At 45.2% G+C, this 17,446-nt stretch overlaps 1 protein-coding gene across 1 annotated transcript in view; it reads right to left on the bottom strand.

Annotated features, from left to right (window-relative positions):
- The window catches only part of CDO1 (cysteine dioxygenase type 1), a 75,368-nt gene that overhangs the window by 27,812 nt on the left and 30,110 nt on the right, over positions 1–17,446 (bottom strand). Inside the window, exon 3 of the mRNA XM_068271674.1 lies at positions 1,034–1,191. Coding sequence (XP_068127775.1) covers positions 1,034–1,191 — 158 coding nt within the window. The remainder of the gene's footprint in view (positions 1–1,033; positions 1,192–17,446) is intronic.

The raw sequence follows: 17,446 nt of genomic DNA, 5'->3' as shown, positions 1-17,446 counted from the left end.
ACAGATATTTTGTCACCACCTTGGTGCGTTTAGTGTCAGTACAACCCCATCCTCAAAACAATTCGTCAGTGAGTGAGTGGAAACTCCCATCCTCAAACAGTTACCATCATCCACGATTACCATCAGACTGCACACAATTGGCATCAGGCATAATTACACCCATTCACCACCTTCACTTAAGACTTGTGCACTCGATTACAGTCTGCTGAGGAGGCAGATAATGACCACCTCAGCCCATAATCAGGCCGGTTTCACATTGGCAGCCTGTGTTTTGGTTGCGGTGTGAACAGATGATTGCATTGGACAGCAACGCTAAAAACAGGCTTTGTATAAACTTGAGTTGATGTGCTGTAATGCAAGTTTTGGAAGCAAATACTAAGGAGGCTCTCTAGCGCTCACTTCCTGTGGCTGAAATACAAATTGCAAGGAAGTATTGAGGAGCGGGAAAAAAAATCCTGCATGCACATCACAGTACAGTTTAAAATATCTGTAACAGCTAAAAACACAGCCAGTCATAAGCCGGACACAGCCTTTAGCATACTCTCACTCATACACAAACCCTATACAGACAGCGGAACCCCATTGCTAATCCACTCCCCGTAAACAGTCACCTTCATCATACACAGTCACTGTGGAAAGTATATAAACTACTCCCCCCACCTTTATAAAAATGGACAAGAACACACCATCATGTGAACTACCTTTAAGCCCTTAAGCCCACAGTTCTAATAGTTACTTTGCAAACTCCACTCCCCTCAAAATCTGCAAAGCACCTCATACCAAAAAAAAAACCCCCCCCAAAAAAAAAACCCTGTTTGTAGGGATATCTTAAGAATATTTGTGTCCCAAAGGGAGATCTGATTGGTCCATTTTCAGGCTGCATTAATATGCATACAAAATTTACATAATCCTGCATCAACTCAGAATGGAGTCTCATTGACCATCCCTAGTCAAAGTGTGTCAAGTCCCATAAAATATTGACAAACTTATAGGCAAAGATTTTGTCAGACTATAGACATAAACGAGGACTTACCATTAATGTAAGCACATTGATTCAGCTTGAGAACGGTTTCAGATTTCTTCACCATTGCTCCATTTGATTTCTTCTTTGGCCACTCGTACATTGTTTCCTTTAAGTTGCCCTGGAGCATCTTCAAGAAGCAGTGTGAGTCGGTGTGGTCATGTATACTGCTGCATGGGAAAAATAGTGAGCACTTAGAGCAGGATCATGAGGCGTACACACATGCACACTAACTTGGGAAAAAACCCAGTTCATACATTTGGTCATTCTGTAGATGCAACTAAATAGGCGACCCCAAACAAAATGCATGTACAAATATATACCATCTTATGCTTTGTAGCATGATGCAAGAGGCCCTGAATCTCAGGCATTTATTTTGCCTTCACAGCAGAATGGTGGAAAAAACTTTAAGCCCCATATCTACACGACACGATTGGATTAAGAGTATTTTCAATCTGATTAAATCAGACATGTCTGATCGGGATTCAATTCGATTTGCCATTGTTTTGAAATGGCAAATCGAATCCCGATCGGACATGTGGAATCAGATTAAAAATAGAATCTTAATCAAATTGCACAAAGAATTCTATCGTGTAGATTGGGCTTTAGACCTGCTTGCCCACCTAACTTGTATACTTAGTCCGCTTTGGTTTTATGTGGGCAAATAGTTTCTACCGGTAATTTAAAACCCTGACACTTCAATGCCAGGAGGGATCTCAACCCAATCCCCAAGTTGGCAGTACTGGATACAACCATTCTACAGAAGGGCATGCAGAAAAGGCAAACCACTCCAATGTGAGAACTAAAAATTGAGATAGATCTATTACTAGTTGACCCAAGCCAGTTTAAAAACGGGCTCTATGTCTCTTCACGCCGCCAGTCAGTGCGCACGCTCCCGCACAAGTCCGCTCGGCCGGCCCGCCCTTTGTCCTGTCCCAATGGCTATCAGTACTTGACATGCGCAGTAGCGGAAAGCACTGACACAGGGACACTTGCGTTTTATTGTATAGGATGTAACCTTTCATTAACTATGGAGGCTGTGAAAAATCAAACCAAATCTACAGGTCCTTCTCAAAAAATTAGCATATTGTGATAAAGTTCATTTTCTGCAATGTACAATAAACATTAGACTTATATATTTTAGATTCATTACACAACTGAAGTAGTTCAAGCCTTTGTTTTTAGCAAATTTCATCCTACCAATAATAGAAAAGTGTTTTTAAAACAAAAGTCAACCTTCAATTATGTTCAGTTATGCACTCAATACTTGGTCGGGAATCCTTTTGCAGAATTGACTGCTTCAATGCGGCGTAGCATGGAGGCAATCAGCCTGTGGCACTGCTCAGGTGTTATGGAGGCCCAGGATGCTTCGATAGCAGCCTTAAAGAGAGTCTGAAGCGAGAATAGATCTCGCTTCAGACCTCATAGCTAGCAGGGGCATGCGTGCCCCTGCTAAAACGCCGCTATAGCGCGGCTTAACGGGGGTCCCTGTCCCCCCAAACCCCCTCCGTGCAGCGGGGGAGCGCTTCCTGGTTGGGGCAGGGCTAACCGCCGCAGCCCTGCCCCATGCGCGTCTGTCAGACTCGTATCTCCGCCTCTCCCCCGCCCCTCAGTCTTCCTTCACTGAGAGGGGCGGGGGAGAGGCAGCGATGCGCGTCTGATAGACGCGCTGGGAGGCAGGGCTGCAGCCGTTAGCCCTGCCTCCAGGAAGAGTTTTCCCTACGACCATTTTACGACCAACTTTTGCGGGGGGTGGGTTGGGGGTGAAGGGACCCCCGTTAAGCCGCGGGATAGCGGCGTTTTAGCAGGGGCACACGTGCCCCTGCTATATATAAGACCTGAAGCGAGATTTAGTCTCGTTTCAGTGTCTCTTTAAGCTCTTGCGTCTCAACTTTCTCTTCACAATATCCCACAGATTCTCTATGGGGTTCAAGTCAGGAGAGTTGGCAGGCCAATTGAGCACAGTAGTGGTTTTGGCACTGAGCAGGTGCCAGGTCATGCTGAAAAATTAAATCTCCATAAAGTTTTTCAGCAGATGGAAGCATGAAGTGCTCCAAAATCTGATAGCTAGCTGCATTGACCCTGCCCTTGATAAAACACAGTGGACCAACACCAACAGCTGACAGAGCACCCCAGACCATTACTGACTGTGGGTACTGGACTTCAAGCATTTTGGCATTTCCAATGACATGCAAAAGTTGCTTTCATCTGAAAAAAGTACTTTGGACCACTGAGCAACAGTCCAGTGCTGCTTCTCTGTAGCCCAGGTCAGGCGCTTCTGCCGCTGTTTTGGTTCAAAAGTGGCTTGACCTGTGGAATGCGGCACCTGTAGCCCATTTCCTGCACACGCCTGTACATTGTGGCTCTGGATGTTTCTACTCCAGACTCAGTCCACCGTTTCAGCAGGTCCCCCAAGGTCTGGAATCGGTCCTTCACCACAATCTTCCTCAGGGTCCGGTCACCTCTTCTCGTTGTGCAGCGTTTTCTGCCACACTTTTTCCTTCCCAGACTTCCCACTGAGGTGCCTTGATACAGCACTCTGGGAAAAGCCTATTAGTTCAGAAATTTCTGTGTCTTACCCTCTTGCTTGAGGGTGTCCATGGCCTTCTGGACAGCAGTCAGGTCATCAGTCTCAGGCCTTGGGCACACCAGAGTTTTTCTGAGCGTTTTGAGTTTTTAAATCTGCTGCTAATGTTATCCTATGTGTCTGTGCACACTGGAGCGATGAGGTTTTGTAAAAAACCCCATAGCCATACATTGGGAAGAGCTTTTGAAACCTCTTTGCTCCAGTGTGCAGACACATAGGGTAACATTAGCAGCAGATTTAAAAACTCAAAACGCTCAGAAAAACTCCTCTGGTGTGCCCCAGGCCTCACCCATGATTGCAGTTTTGAGTAATGAACCAGGCTGGGAGTTTTTATAAGCCTCTGGAATCTTTTGCAGGTGTTTAGAGTTAGTTGATTCAGATAATTAGGTTAATAGCTCATTTAGAGAACCTTTTCATGATATGCTAATTTTTTGAGATAGGAATTTTGGGTTTTCATGAGCTGTATGCCAAATCAATATTAAAACAATAAAAGGCTTGAACTACTTAAGTTGTGTGTAATGAATCTAAAATATATGAAAGTCTAAGGTTTATCAGTACATTACAGAAATTAACTTAATCACAATATGCTAATTTTTTGAAAAAGGACCTGTACTTTACAAAAGCATTTCCTGTAAGGAGAGAAACCGGATTATAGCGCGCACCTGCCAAAAGGAAGAAGCATTGCTGACTACCGTTGTGGGGACATTGCAGGACCCGTTGGGCGGCAAATATGCAGCTTTAGAGTTGGGCCCGATCTTCATTCCTCAGACAATCTGTTAGACTGAGGAAGGATCAGAGAAGACACCAGAGGCTTCCCTCAAACTTAGGCAAGCATTTTTATCTATTTTTTTTCTTTAATATACACTTCAGATTTGCTGTAAGAAGAATTGTGAAATACAAACACGTGTGAAAACTTGAGAAAGGTTAAGTTAATAAGTCCCCAAGTTTCTTGCATTTAGAATTAAAAAATAACTTGTCAAATTAAGGTGGCCAATCATGTAGCAATTTTGCAGAGGACCATCCAATTTGATAATTTCATCAAATGCCTTAACAGGCATGTCCTATAGACTTTTTTCAGGCCAAATTGGGTTAAAATAGATCAAGCAAGCTGGAAAATTTCAGCCCAATGTGGTCAACTGGGTGTGCAGCAGTAATGGCATGTGATATCAGAAAACATTAAAATCACACGTTTAATGCATATTCACATCCAATGTGGCTGCCATGTACAGCACTGCCGCGCATGTGATGTCACGACAAAGGCAAGTGTGGAAGAAGGAGCAGTTGGACACTCATTATGGCCAGACAGATTTCAATGCATGGGCACCTTAACATTTAGGAAAGGGGGCGGTGGTGGTGGCACATGCAGGGACCATGAGGCCGATTCCCAAGAGATTTCATTTGGAAATTGACTCAGCATGTAGTGTATGGGCAGCCAACAGATCTCTGATCAATCTGATCAGAGAGAGATCTGCCCATACATTGCTAGATATATGGACACCTTTCACTGTTGACAGATGATCCAGAATTGTAATGGAAGTTTCTGTTTCACAGAACTGTGGAACTTTTTTTCCAGAAGGGTTTAATCATTTCACAGTTTATCCAGTAAAAGTGCCTCTAGCCTTATTACACTTCTGCCAGAGCAGAGATAGTGTCCAATTCCATGAATTAAGTTCTGTGCAATACGGGTGCCATCTGGAGAATAATTTGCAACTGCAGAGCTTGTACTGGTTTGATCTAGGTTTAAGCATTTCATTTGTGACTTTTGCCAGTTTTCAGTACCAAGTGTTTTGGCCAAACTCCAGCCCCATTTCTCAACATAAAAAGGGTGCAGCAAAGTTCATTTAAGACCTCAGATTACACTGTAGATGTTTGATAGGCACAGCCCCCATTTATAGGGGCAGGCCAGGTGAGGCTCGGGCACAGTGATTGATGGGAGGGGGGGGGGGGGGGGAGAGGGAGAAGCTATCCTGGGGCCACCTGCTTTGCAGCGTAAACACAGCGGCCAACTGTGGCAACTCTGCTCCCTTCCCGCATAACCGCTTATACTCTACGCCCTGCTAATCAGGAAGTAGAGAATGTATAAACTGCTATGCAGACAGCATAGGGGGCCCAGGAGGTACTGAATGTAGTCACCATTAACTTTGGGGTTCTCCATCCTCTGTTTCAGTGCACATGAAAACGTTGATTGCACGAGAATGTAAATTGCCCAAGTAACCCATCTCCATAGGGTAGGGGTAAGTGGCATTGTTTAAAATACTTTAAAGTGCCTACATATGAGGGCCCAATGAACTCTAGCTGTGCTGCTAAAACATTTGCACTTGAGCTGTATACATGAAGGAATGCAGATAGTTGCAGTCTGTACAAGATAAGACAGATCAGACAAGACATGTTTAGCACAGCTGAAAGGTAAATACAAGTCAATATATGGAAAGATCATTGGAAAGAAAAATACGGTAAGTGAGAGCTACGAAACAGGCTAGGGGGAAAACACAGCAAGGACACAGCTATGAATAAAATGCTCATAACCACACCACATGCAGTTTGTCATATTGAAGAGAAAGATAGCACAGTTTCCTAAACTGCTTATGCAGGGGGTAAAGCAGCTTCCCCCCACCCCACCTACCTCTATCCTGCTGAATTCAACATGTAAACAGCAGCAACTCTGCAATAAAAATGCAGGCTATGCCCTGCCCAATAGATTGTACTCAAGGCACCAGCCTAGTGTGACTGTCTAGAAATGCACCTGGTGCTAGGCAAATGCTTTACATTAAAAAAAAAAAAAATCTGAGTTAGACTTACCAGTAATCGGGATTTCTAGGAGTCCTCCAGGACGGCCAACAGGTTGAGAGTACACCAGTTCCTCAAACTATGGAAACAGACAGTTTATAAATTTGCATACCCAATTGGCCACCTTAGGGCCTGTACACACTGAAAAACGCAGGCAAAAACGCAAGCGCATACGTTTTTAAAGTGCCTGTAGTTTTAAAAACGCATGCGCTTTTGCCTGCGTTTTTTGTGCGTTTGCGTTTTTCTTGTAATTGCCGATTGGCTAAAGAATCCTTTGTTTTTTTTCTAGTTGACATTTCAACAGGAATCAGGAGATTGCAGAGTCTTCTGGGATACTGACTTCTGAAAAACGCAGGCAAAAACGCAAGCGCATGCGTTTTTAATGCGTTTTTCATGCGCTGCGCTTAAAAAAGCGCAGCAGGCACTGCGTTTGCGTTTTTTTAAAAACGCATCGCACCAGTGTGTACAAGTCATCACGATTTTCATTTTTCAAAAGACCTTGCATTTTTAAAAACGCATGAGTTTTTAAAACGCAACGCAAGCGCAGCAGTGTGTACAGGCCCTTACATACGTGCGCTCCACCCGACACTACAGTTTATCACAGTACCACCTTCGGTGCGCACACCTCAATAGTTTAGTGGTTGCTCAAACCAGAGGTCCCCCTCCAAGAGAAAGGGAGGGAATAGAGAAAGCGGTCCTGGAGGACTCCTAGAAATCCGATTACCGGTAAGTCTAACTGGGATTTTCTCCAGGCGTCCTCCAGGACGGCCGACAGGTTGAGAGACCACAGAGCACATGTAAAGAGAAAATAAAATAGCATTTTATTTCACTCTTAGGGAGGGACCACAGCTTGTAGCACTTTCCTTCCAAACGACACATCCTGACTTGATAGGTCGATGCAGTAGTGCTTGATAAATGTAGATGGATCAGACCATGTTGCTGTTCTACACATTTGTTCGATTGACGCTCCTGCCCTTTCTGCCCAAGAGGTAGACAAGGCCCTGGTAGAATCAGCTTTCACCTGACTAGGTATTTCTTTGCCTGCATTCTGATCACACTGTACAATAACTTGTCTAATCCATCTGGAAATACTACATTTGGTCACCTGTAGTCCTTTCCTGTGTCCCATAAACAAAAAGTAAACTATTTGACTTTCTCCAGTCACTAGTTCTTTGCAAATAAATCATAATTGCTCTCCTGACTTCTAATAAATGAAATGTTCTCTCTTTATCAGAGGTAGCTTTTTCACAAAATGAGGGAACGATAATGTCTTGAGTCCTGTGGAACTTTGTATTGACTTTAGGTATGCAAGAAGGGTCAGGTCTGAAGATAATCTTATCTGGAAGTATAGTCACGTATGGATCTTTTACTGACAATGCCTGCAAATCACCCACTCTCCTTGCTGTGGTGATGGCCAGTAAAAAGGCTACTTTCAGAGTCAAGAAACTGAGTGGAACTTTGTCCAACGGTTCAAACGGTTCTTTCACTAGTTCTTGTAAAACCAATGAAAGATCCTGTCACGGAACAGCCATGAGAAACGCGGGCGAATTGGAAGGAGCCACGCAGTCCAATTTCTGATCGCTGTCTGGCTAAATTTGTGCAGCCATTACAGGAATCAGAATGGACATTCCTGTTTTTTTTTTTTAAAGTACACGTTTTTCTCCTCTGCCCCTGACTTAGATGCAGGATGTCTTTTGATGTGTTCATTAGCTTAGAATGTTTATCTTTCATTACCTCTCTAGTCACCAGCTGGGGACTCTATTCAGAGAAGGCTTCCCTCCCCAGCAGGGGGCTACTCCAAACCTACTTTCCCCCCAGACTTCTTGGCACCGATGAATGGCCAATCTGAAAGCCTCGGTGGTATGATTTCCTGTCGGTATACGAAAACCGAATATCGCACAGCTATGAAATTCATATAGTCTTATTCGGTAAAATCTGGCCATCGTGCTGATATGAAATTCATTGTGATAGTCCGTCCGGTTATTGAGGTATGACCCTTCTCAAGAACTGGGTCCGTTGCACTAGCCATGTATGATGTCATATTAATCTGTATTTTCTGACAAGTATGAATCTGTTATCCACCTGAATATGACGTATATCGTTTGTGGGTTACGGCAGTTTGTAAGTTTAAAACCTAAAATCTCTCAGAGGAAATGAATTGCCATTGGTTGGTAATTCAGAGGGGCCGGCATTGCCACACCCCCAAACCAGTTTCATCAAAAGCATATGCGAGGGGCTCTTCCCTCAGTCCTCCACATTCCATCTGTACAGAGCTGTCTGGTGCTAGCCAGAGGACACATGGCCAGCGGCCATCTTGTCTAAAAACTGAACAAAGGACATTTTCCATATTGCTTGGATTTTAAACTTTGCTGAACTGAACAAAAGGAGCTCTACAAGTTTTCCCAGAATGGACATATTTCCACAAACCCTAAGTATTTTCTCCTTTTTATTTCATCCTGGCTATTACTGTTTTAATTGTTGATTTTAATAATTGTCTATATATTATTTATATTGCTTTCAATAAACTGACGCTATCGTCAGTTGTTCTAGCTACCCTATTCAGCATACACAGAAACCGATCCCAGGTCTGACGAGACGCTACTATTGTTTGTTGTTGGCTAGACAGAATACAGTGTGTTTTAACCATTTTATTTGCAGGTCGAGAAATAGCCAGTTAGTGAGTTCCCCTGTCTCAGAAAACAGAGGTGGTGGCAGATACCCTGAAATAGTGTGTAAAGTTGTAATTACCGTACCTCACAGGCTCCCTTCTGGTTTGTCTGCGGCCAATTCCCAACGGTTCCTATGCATTGACTGCGACCAGAGTTTGCACGATCCGTGCACTGGCACCGTTTGGAAGGCATTTTGTGGTCTGACGACTAGGGCTCCTGTGACCGATCCCATGGAGGAAAGGGTCTGATCGGGACAGGTCTAGACTTGGATACGGCTTTCAGAAATGCTTTGATGTACGGTTCTTTAGCTAAACGTACATCCAAAAATACTGACAAAGCAGCAACCTGAACTTTTAAGGTGCTTACAGACAGTTGCATGTCTTCATCTTGTAAAAAGGCTAAGATTACTGTCAAAGAGTTATCTGACATCGAAATCTCCTTTGATTTCCAGCTATTAAAGGTTTTCCAGACCTTCCTATAAATTTTATTTGCGATTTCCTTCCTACTCTTAAGTGTATTTATCACTATCAGAAAAGCCTTGGTTAATCAGTAACTGCTTTTCAGGATCCACGCTGTCAGTTTTAGACTTCATGGATCTGGATGAAGGATTCCCTTCTGGGACAGCAAATCCTTCCTCTCTGGTAGCAGAAATGGATCCTGTAGGGCCAGAGATCTGACTATCGGAAACCATGATCGTTTTGGCCACCAAGGGGTGATCAAAACTACCGTGGCTCTCTCCAGCTGGATTTTCCTGACCACTCTTGTTAGCAGATTGAATGGTGGGAAGGCATAAACCAGACCTTACCCAACTGACATGCAGAACATCTACCCTGTGAACCGGAGAAGATGCGTGTAGCAAACAGAAGTCTGGAATTTTTCATTCCCTGGGAACGCAAAGAGGTCCCGACCTGGCAACCCCTTCCTCCGAGAGGAGCCGGATTTAACCTCCTTGGCAGTATGGACGAATATATACGTCCATCACCGCCGGAGGTCGCCACTCAGGCCCTGCTGGGCTGATTTTTGTGAAATAAAAAGCAGCACACGCAGCTGGCACTTTGCCAGCCGCGTGTGCTGCCTGATCGCTGCCGCTCTGCGGCGATCCGCCGCGAGCAGCGGCGAAAGAGGGTCCCCCCCAGCCGCCCGAGCCCTGCGCAGCCAGAACAAAAGTTCCGGCCAGCGCTAAGGGCTGGATCGGAGGCGGCTGACGTCAGCTGACGTCCATGACGTCACTCCACTCGTCGCTATGGCGACGATGTAAGCAAAACAAGGAAGGCTGCTCATTGCGGCCTTCCTTGTTTATTCTGGTCGCCGGAGGCGATCAGAATGACGCTTCCGGAGCGCCCTCTAGTGGGCTTTCATGCAGCCAGCCAACTTTCAGTTGGCTGCATGAAACAGTTTTTTTTATTTAAAAAAAAAAACCCTCCCGCAGCCGCCCTGGCGATCTTAATAGAACGCCAGGGAGGTTAATTCCCATTCTGCTTCCAGAATAGGACTCCTGCTGAGTTTGTCTGCTACTCTGTTTAGTGAGCCCTTTATGTGTGTAGCTGAAAGGGATTTCAGGTGTTTTCCCCCCACTCCATTATCTCCAATGACAGACACAGTAGGTCTGGCACACTGGTACCCCCCTGCCTTTTTAAGTAGGAAACTGACCATGTTGTCTGAAAGTATATTTACATGACGGCCCTGGACCCGACTCCCCAGGGCCAACAGAGCTTCTCTTACCACAGATAGCTCTCTGAAGTTTGAAGACCTTTCCTTCATGGACTGACCACTCTCCCTGTACTTGACATTTCTGGACGTGGGCCCCCCACCCCCATGCGCTTGCGTCCGTGGTCACCCGGAGCACAGACTCCTGCATCTAGCACGCCCCTGGGATAAATTTAGTGGATCCAGCCACCAGTGGAGGGATTGTTTGGTTTCCATATCAAGACACCTTTTCTTGTCCCACAAGTGGCAGTGGCGATTTCTTCCCCCACTTTGTAGGAACCACTGTTGTAATACCCGGGAGTGGTATTGGGCCCATTGGGCTGCCGGTATTGAGGAAGACATAGACCCCAATAGGGACATGATTTCCCTTGAGACCTCTGACTGCCTATTTTTTCTTGCGGAAGGACTAGGTTTCTGTTTACTGTATCCAGTATATAGCAGAGAAAAATAGTCCTCTGAGATGGAACCAAGTTGGATTTTTCCCAACTTATTTTCCACCCCAGAGATTGTAGCAGCTGAAGACAGGAACTTGGATCCCTCTCTAATTCCTGAGCGGATTATGCCAACACAAGGAAGTCGTCCAGATAAGGGACGACTTATCCTTCTCAAATGGACAGGCTGCCAAGCCAAAAGGAAGTGCCTGAAATTGGTAATGGCAAACGACGTTTCTGAACTCCAACGCAAACGTAGGAATTTCTGGTGTTGGTAATGAATTGGTATGTGCTAGCAAGCATCTTGTAAATCGACTGTTGCCAACCAGGCTTGAGGAAATAAAATATTTCTTACCGAGTACACACACTTTCAATTTTCAACTTCTCTCCTAGAAACAAATTTAACTGACACAAATTGATAATCAACCAAATCTTTCCCGACGGTTTGAGCACAACAAAAATGTGGGAGTAAAATCCCTACCCTTTCTTCGAAAGGAACGTGTCGAATCACATCTTGGTCCAGTAACTTTATAACAGTCTGTCTCAGAGCATTTGCTTTTACTACATCTTTTGGAGCTTTTGTGAGGTAAAACTTGGTGGGAGGAGGACTTCTGAACTCTAGGCGATAACCCCATTGTATTATTCTGAGTATGAACGAGCTCTGGGAAATTTCCTGCCACTGTTGAAGGAACTTGGATGACCTTCCTCCCACTTGATTCTGATTGTCAGTTTGATTCCAGGAGTAGTGGTTTTAGAACTAGGTCTACTACCCCTTCCTCTACCTCTGAGGAAAGCACCCCTTCAATTTGTTTGGCCTCTACCTCTCGTTTGGGAAGAACCTCTGCCCTGAAATAATTTTCTGGCCTGAAGCTTCCTTCTTTTATCTGGAAACTAATTTTCTGTCAGTGGACCTGGAAAGAACAGTTTCCAAATCTTTCCCTCAAACTGCATAGAACATAACCTGCTTTTTGAGGTTATATCACCTGCCCAAGTTTTAAGCCAGATTGCTCTACGAATAGAGTTAATTAAAGCAGCTGCTTTGGCTGACGCCCTTAGAGACTCAACCGCTGCGTCAGCAATAAAAGCCATTGCTGTAGTAATGATTGGGATAGCTTCTAAAAGCTGTTCCTGAGGAGTGCCTACTGCAATTAACTCCTGTAGTACACACACACTTTTACAACTAACTTCCACCTTTTTGTCTAGCGCAGGGATCAGGAACCTTTGTAGCTGAGAGAGCCATAAACACCACATTTTAAAATTTAATTCCGTGAGAGCCATACAATAGGTTTCAAACTGGGACAGTGCGCATGCGCATCAGAGGGCTGTCCCTGCTGCCCTGGTGAAGTGTATACAGTTGATCCGCCCGACAGCGGAAGCATCAGACACATCTTCAGCTTCTCTTGGGTTTCAGCAACATCAGCAATTTACCTCAGAGCCAGACAGGAGAAATACTGACCAACAGCTTGTACAATTAGCTAGCTGACTTGGGGGTTGATTCACTTTGTAGGACAAGATCCCTGCACTTTGGCTCAATAGGCTGCCTGTCAAGTGACAGGCAGCCTATTGGGCCAATCAAAGTGTGGGGATCTCGTCCTACTAAGTCACTGGACCAGACAGTGTCCAGAGTGGGACAATTGAAGCAGCTGTTCGTTTTGGGGTAGCGTGACTGTTAGTAATGCATGGTACAGCAGTAGCGTGCCTACTTTGAAAATTTTACTTGCGCTGCCATACTAAGCTGCACTGCTTGATTAGTGTAATTTAGTGAATCAAACCCTACTGATTTGTATGTGAGCCAGACTTGGCCATCAAAAGAGCCACATGGCTCCCAAGCCATAGGTTCCCTACCCCTGGTCTAGCGGGTCTTTTAGTGGCCCCGTGTCCTCAAATGAAAGATCAGCATCCTTAGAATGTTGCAATAAAGCCGCTTCTAATCTCGGAATTTTCCATTTCTCAACTTCCTCCTCTTCAAAAGGAAATCTAAAAGATTTTGGAATAGCAAATCTTTTTTCCGGTTCCTTCCACCGTTCATAGATTATCTGATTGAGAGCTTTATGAACAGGAAATGTTCTGGAAACAGGGGATTCAAGGCCTTTATAAATCTGATCCTGGATAGAAACCTCCTGCACCTTTGCCCACTGTCGTAAATAGCATTTAAAATTACAGTCTCTTCTGCAATAGAAATCATGTCATTTTTGATATTTGGTCTGAGTGGATAATAAATCATCCTCTTCTGTTCTAGAGCACTGGCGTACCAATAGGGGATGCGACCCCTGCTGTCAGGGGGGGGGGCATAGGGCGCGCTCAGGGACTTTTGGGGGCAGGAGGGGTCGCAGCATAAGGAGAGTGTGGCAGATCGGTGGGGAGGGGGGAAATTACCCCCCCCCCTCCCTCACCTCGGGCTCTCCTCTTAGTGCTCCCCCTCCTGAAATCATTGGTGGCAGCGGGCAGGCAGCAGCAGCGGCGGCAGGATGATACATTACCTCCTCGGCTGGAGGACTTCCATTCTAAGAGCTTCTTAAAACTTCCTGTGTAAACAGGAAGTTGCTCTTAGAGAACGGAAGTCCTCCAGCGAGAAGGAGGTAATGTATCATCCTGCCGCCACCGCCGCCTGCTGCCACCAATGTTTGCAAGAGCAGAGCCCGAGGTGAGGGGGGGGGGGAATTTCCCCCCTCCCCACCGATCTGCTACACTCTCCTCTTATGCTGCGACCCCTCCTGCCCCCAAAAGTCCCTGAGCAGGTCTGGGGGGGGATTTTTTGCAGGTGGGGCCCGGAGATTTCTAGGTACGCCCCTGTTCTAGAGGAAACAGAAAACACTTCATCCTCAATCGTTAAATTAACCTGATTAGTAGAGAGTCTGCAGGTGTCAGCTTGTCAGTCAGTACATTTACTTAACCACTTAAACCCCCGCGGTACGAATTTCTCCGTCCCTTTTTTCCCCCCTAAAAAACCAGGGACGAAGAAATCCGTACCTTCCGCGCTACCGCCGCTGTCCGCGCTACCGCCGCTTGTACGCGCGCACCCGCCGCTCATGCACGCCGCCGCCAGCCCATCAATGAACGGGAAAATACATTCCCATTCGTTGATCTAAGCCCCCGCAATGATCGCGCTGCTTCTATTAGAAACAGCGCGATCATTGTGATTCTCCCTGCCTCCTACTGCTTCCTGTAAGCGTTCGGAAGGACGCTTACAGGTCGCATGTAAACAAACACTGTGGCCATCTTGTGGCCAAATAGTAAACTACACCCTAAAAGCATTTTACATAAACAAACATTACATTTACACAATAAATTAACTCATTACCTCCCACACTCCCCAATTTATTTATTTTTTGTAATTAAAAAAAAAATACAATAAAAAAAAAAAACAAATAGTTACCTTAGGGACTAAATATTTATGTCAAGAGGGTATAACACTGTTACTTTATAAACTGCGGGCTTGTAATTAGGGATGGATGCAAAACTGAAAAAATGCACCTTTATTTCCAAATAAAATATTGTCGCCAAACATTGTGATAGGGACATAATTTAAATGGCTTTATAACCGGGACAAATGGTTAAATACATTTCATGGGTTTTAATTACAGTAGCATGCTTTATTTAAAAACTATAATGGCCGAAAACTGAAATGTAATTTTTTCCCACATTTTTTCCTATTTTCCCATTAAAACACATTTAGAATAAAATAATTCTTGGCATAATGTCCCACCTAAAGAAAGCCTAATTGGTGGCGAAAAAAACAAGATATAGTTCATTTCATTGGGATAAGTAATAATAAAGTTATAGACGAATTAATGGAAGGAGCGCTGAAAGGTGAAAATTGCTCTGGTGTTCAAGGGGTAAAACCCCTCAGTGGTGAAGTGGTTAAGTCTGAAAAGTTGACTGCATCTCGGACCTGAGAGTCTAAAAATGTTCTGATAGTCCTAGACTAGCTTAGCAGTTATTACATCTTAGATTTATTTTTGTGTTTTAACGATGTAACTTTATCCAAGGGCTTAGCCTAGGAAAGATACAGAAAACAGAAATACTATAGTAAGCCTAAGAACCTTTCCTCTAACAGCAGAGAGTTACCTGCATCAATGCTGCAAAGGGAAAAAAAACAAAAAAAAAAACCCTGTCCTGTTGTAGGAGCAACCACGGCTGGCCCAGTAACTGTTTTCTTTAAGTGTTCTGCTGCAGCAACATTAGCAGCCTCCATTCTCCTTTAGAACCCTTTCCCCACTGAGAGCCGGCGTTTAAATAGCCCGCCCCATGCTGGCTCCACCTCCCCCTCCCCTGTCGCCATGTTTGTTACTGGTACCTCTAACTGCGCCATAGGTTCTAGGCACAAGGGAGTCCCAACTATGAGGTGGCCGAGTGAGGAACAGCACAAAACCTGACTGAGCAGGTTACCTTTGCGTCCGGAGCCAGCAGGGAAAAGCGGCGGTATCCGCATCTGGAAAGGAAGACGCCTAGTTTTGATGTCATCCGTACGGCGCAATGCGTGTGACAGACGTCATGCGTACGTCCGGCTGCATGCGCACTGAGCACTTCCGGACGCCTCCTCCACACTGCGGAGACCCACAAGCTCCGGGCGGACTGGGCGTCTAACTTCTCCATGCCACCAGAAGTACCGGTAAGCAACCCTGCTTTGCCCCAGTATGCCATCTCTGCCACCACCATGCCAGAGACCAAAAGCATGAGGGCCCCCACGCGGATAACCCCCAGGGATGGAAGCCCTTAACGTCTCCAGCACAAGGAGCTCACCCCCCTTTATCAAATTCCGTCTGTGTTCCTTAGAAGGTAGGAAACAGTGAAACCTGTAGTTTGTCTGGTGGTGCGCACGTATGTAAGGTGGCCAATTGGGTATGCAAATTAACTGTCGGTTAATAGTTTGAGGAACTGGTGTACTCAACCTGTTGGCTGTCCTGGAGGACGCCTGGAGAAATTAATGCTGTATGTGACGCTATGAAAAATATAAAGATAGGATGTCATTTTGAGACTTTACATTCAACGGTAGAAGTGGTCATTGTGCCCTAAAATATCAATTTGAAGTGCCATATTTATTCCATCCATTGTAGAGAGACACTGAAGCTTGGAGGAGGAAGATGGATGACGTGAAGGTATAGTGGAGGAAGCAGACAATCCTGAGCTGGCAGTGGTAGGTGTGGTGGCCGCAGAGTTATGCAGATGTGAATGTGCAAATTTAGGCCAAAACCAAATGTAGCAGCCAGTCAGGAAAGATTTAAATTTGGTTTTAGCCCAAATTTGTTTACAACTGCATTTGACTGGCACAAATAGAGAAGCACACACACACACCAACAAGTCACATGCAGAATTCCCAGTGAAAATTGCGGATCACCAGTAAAACATCTTGTTGGAACTTCATATGCAGTGTGGCATACTGGTATGTTAAGGGGAGCAAGCTCATGAACACTCCAAAGTTACAAAAATTAAAAAATTCCAATTTCAACAGCCCATTAATGGCAGACTGCACAAGATAGAGATGCACAAAAATACACTGTATTAGCTTTCATGTTTGTTAAAGTCAAGGTGCTAAAGGTTACATAGATTATGTACATCAGTGAAGTTGAAGGTTGCAGATCTTTCTCAACAGGTGTACAGAGATGTGTAAACAAGCCATTGCTGTAACTGGCAATTCACTCAGCTGGAAAAGTGTCACCAGTAGTAAAGCTGACCTTTGTACAATCTAAACTGGCATATGCTGGTTTGCTTAATGCAGATGTGGAACATTTTTCCTTTTCAAGAGAGGTTCCAGAGGACCATGGTCAATGGCAAGAATTTACTTTATCAGCTAATTGTGCTTGAAGCAAGTAACACTGACACTCCATACAAAAATCTACTGTAGATCCTAGGGTCTCAATGTGTGATACGTGTACCCCAGGGGGTACTTCTAAAGGTTCCAGGGGGTACTCAGGCTTGATATCCGCAACCAAGAAACACAAATTTAGAGTTTTGAAAATTATAAATCTTATTTAACCTCCCTGGCGGTAACCCCGTGTGTGACACGGGGTAAGCCGCCGGAGGGTGCCGCTCAGGCCCTGCTGGGCCGATTTTCATAATTTTTTTTTTTCTGGACGCAGCTAGCACTTTGCTAGCTGCGCCAGCACTCTGATCGCCGCCGGCCCCCGCCCGATCGCCGCTATTTGCTGCGGCGCGCGCCCCCCCCCCCCAGACCCCAGCGCTGCCTGGCCAATCAGTGCCAGGCAGCGCCGAGGGGTGGCCCGGGACTCCCAATGACGTCCCG

This window comes from Hyperolius riggenbachi, chromosome 1 (genome assembly GCF_040937935.1).
Source record: "Hyperolius riggenbachi isolate aHypRig1 chromosome 1, aHypRig1.pri, whole genome shotgun sequence".
In the NCBI taxonomy this organism is placed as follows: Eukaryota; Metazoa; Chordata; class Amphibia; order Anura; family Hyperoliidae; genus Hyperolius; species Hyperolius riggenbachi.
This window is presented reverse-complemented; position numbering and strand designations above follow the sequence as displayed.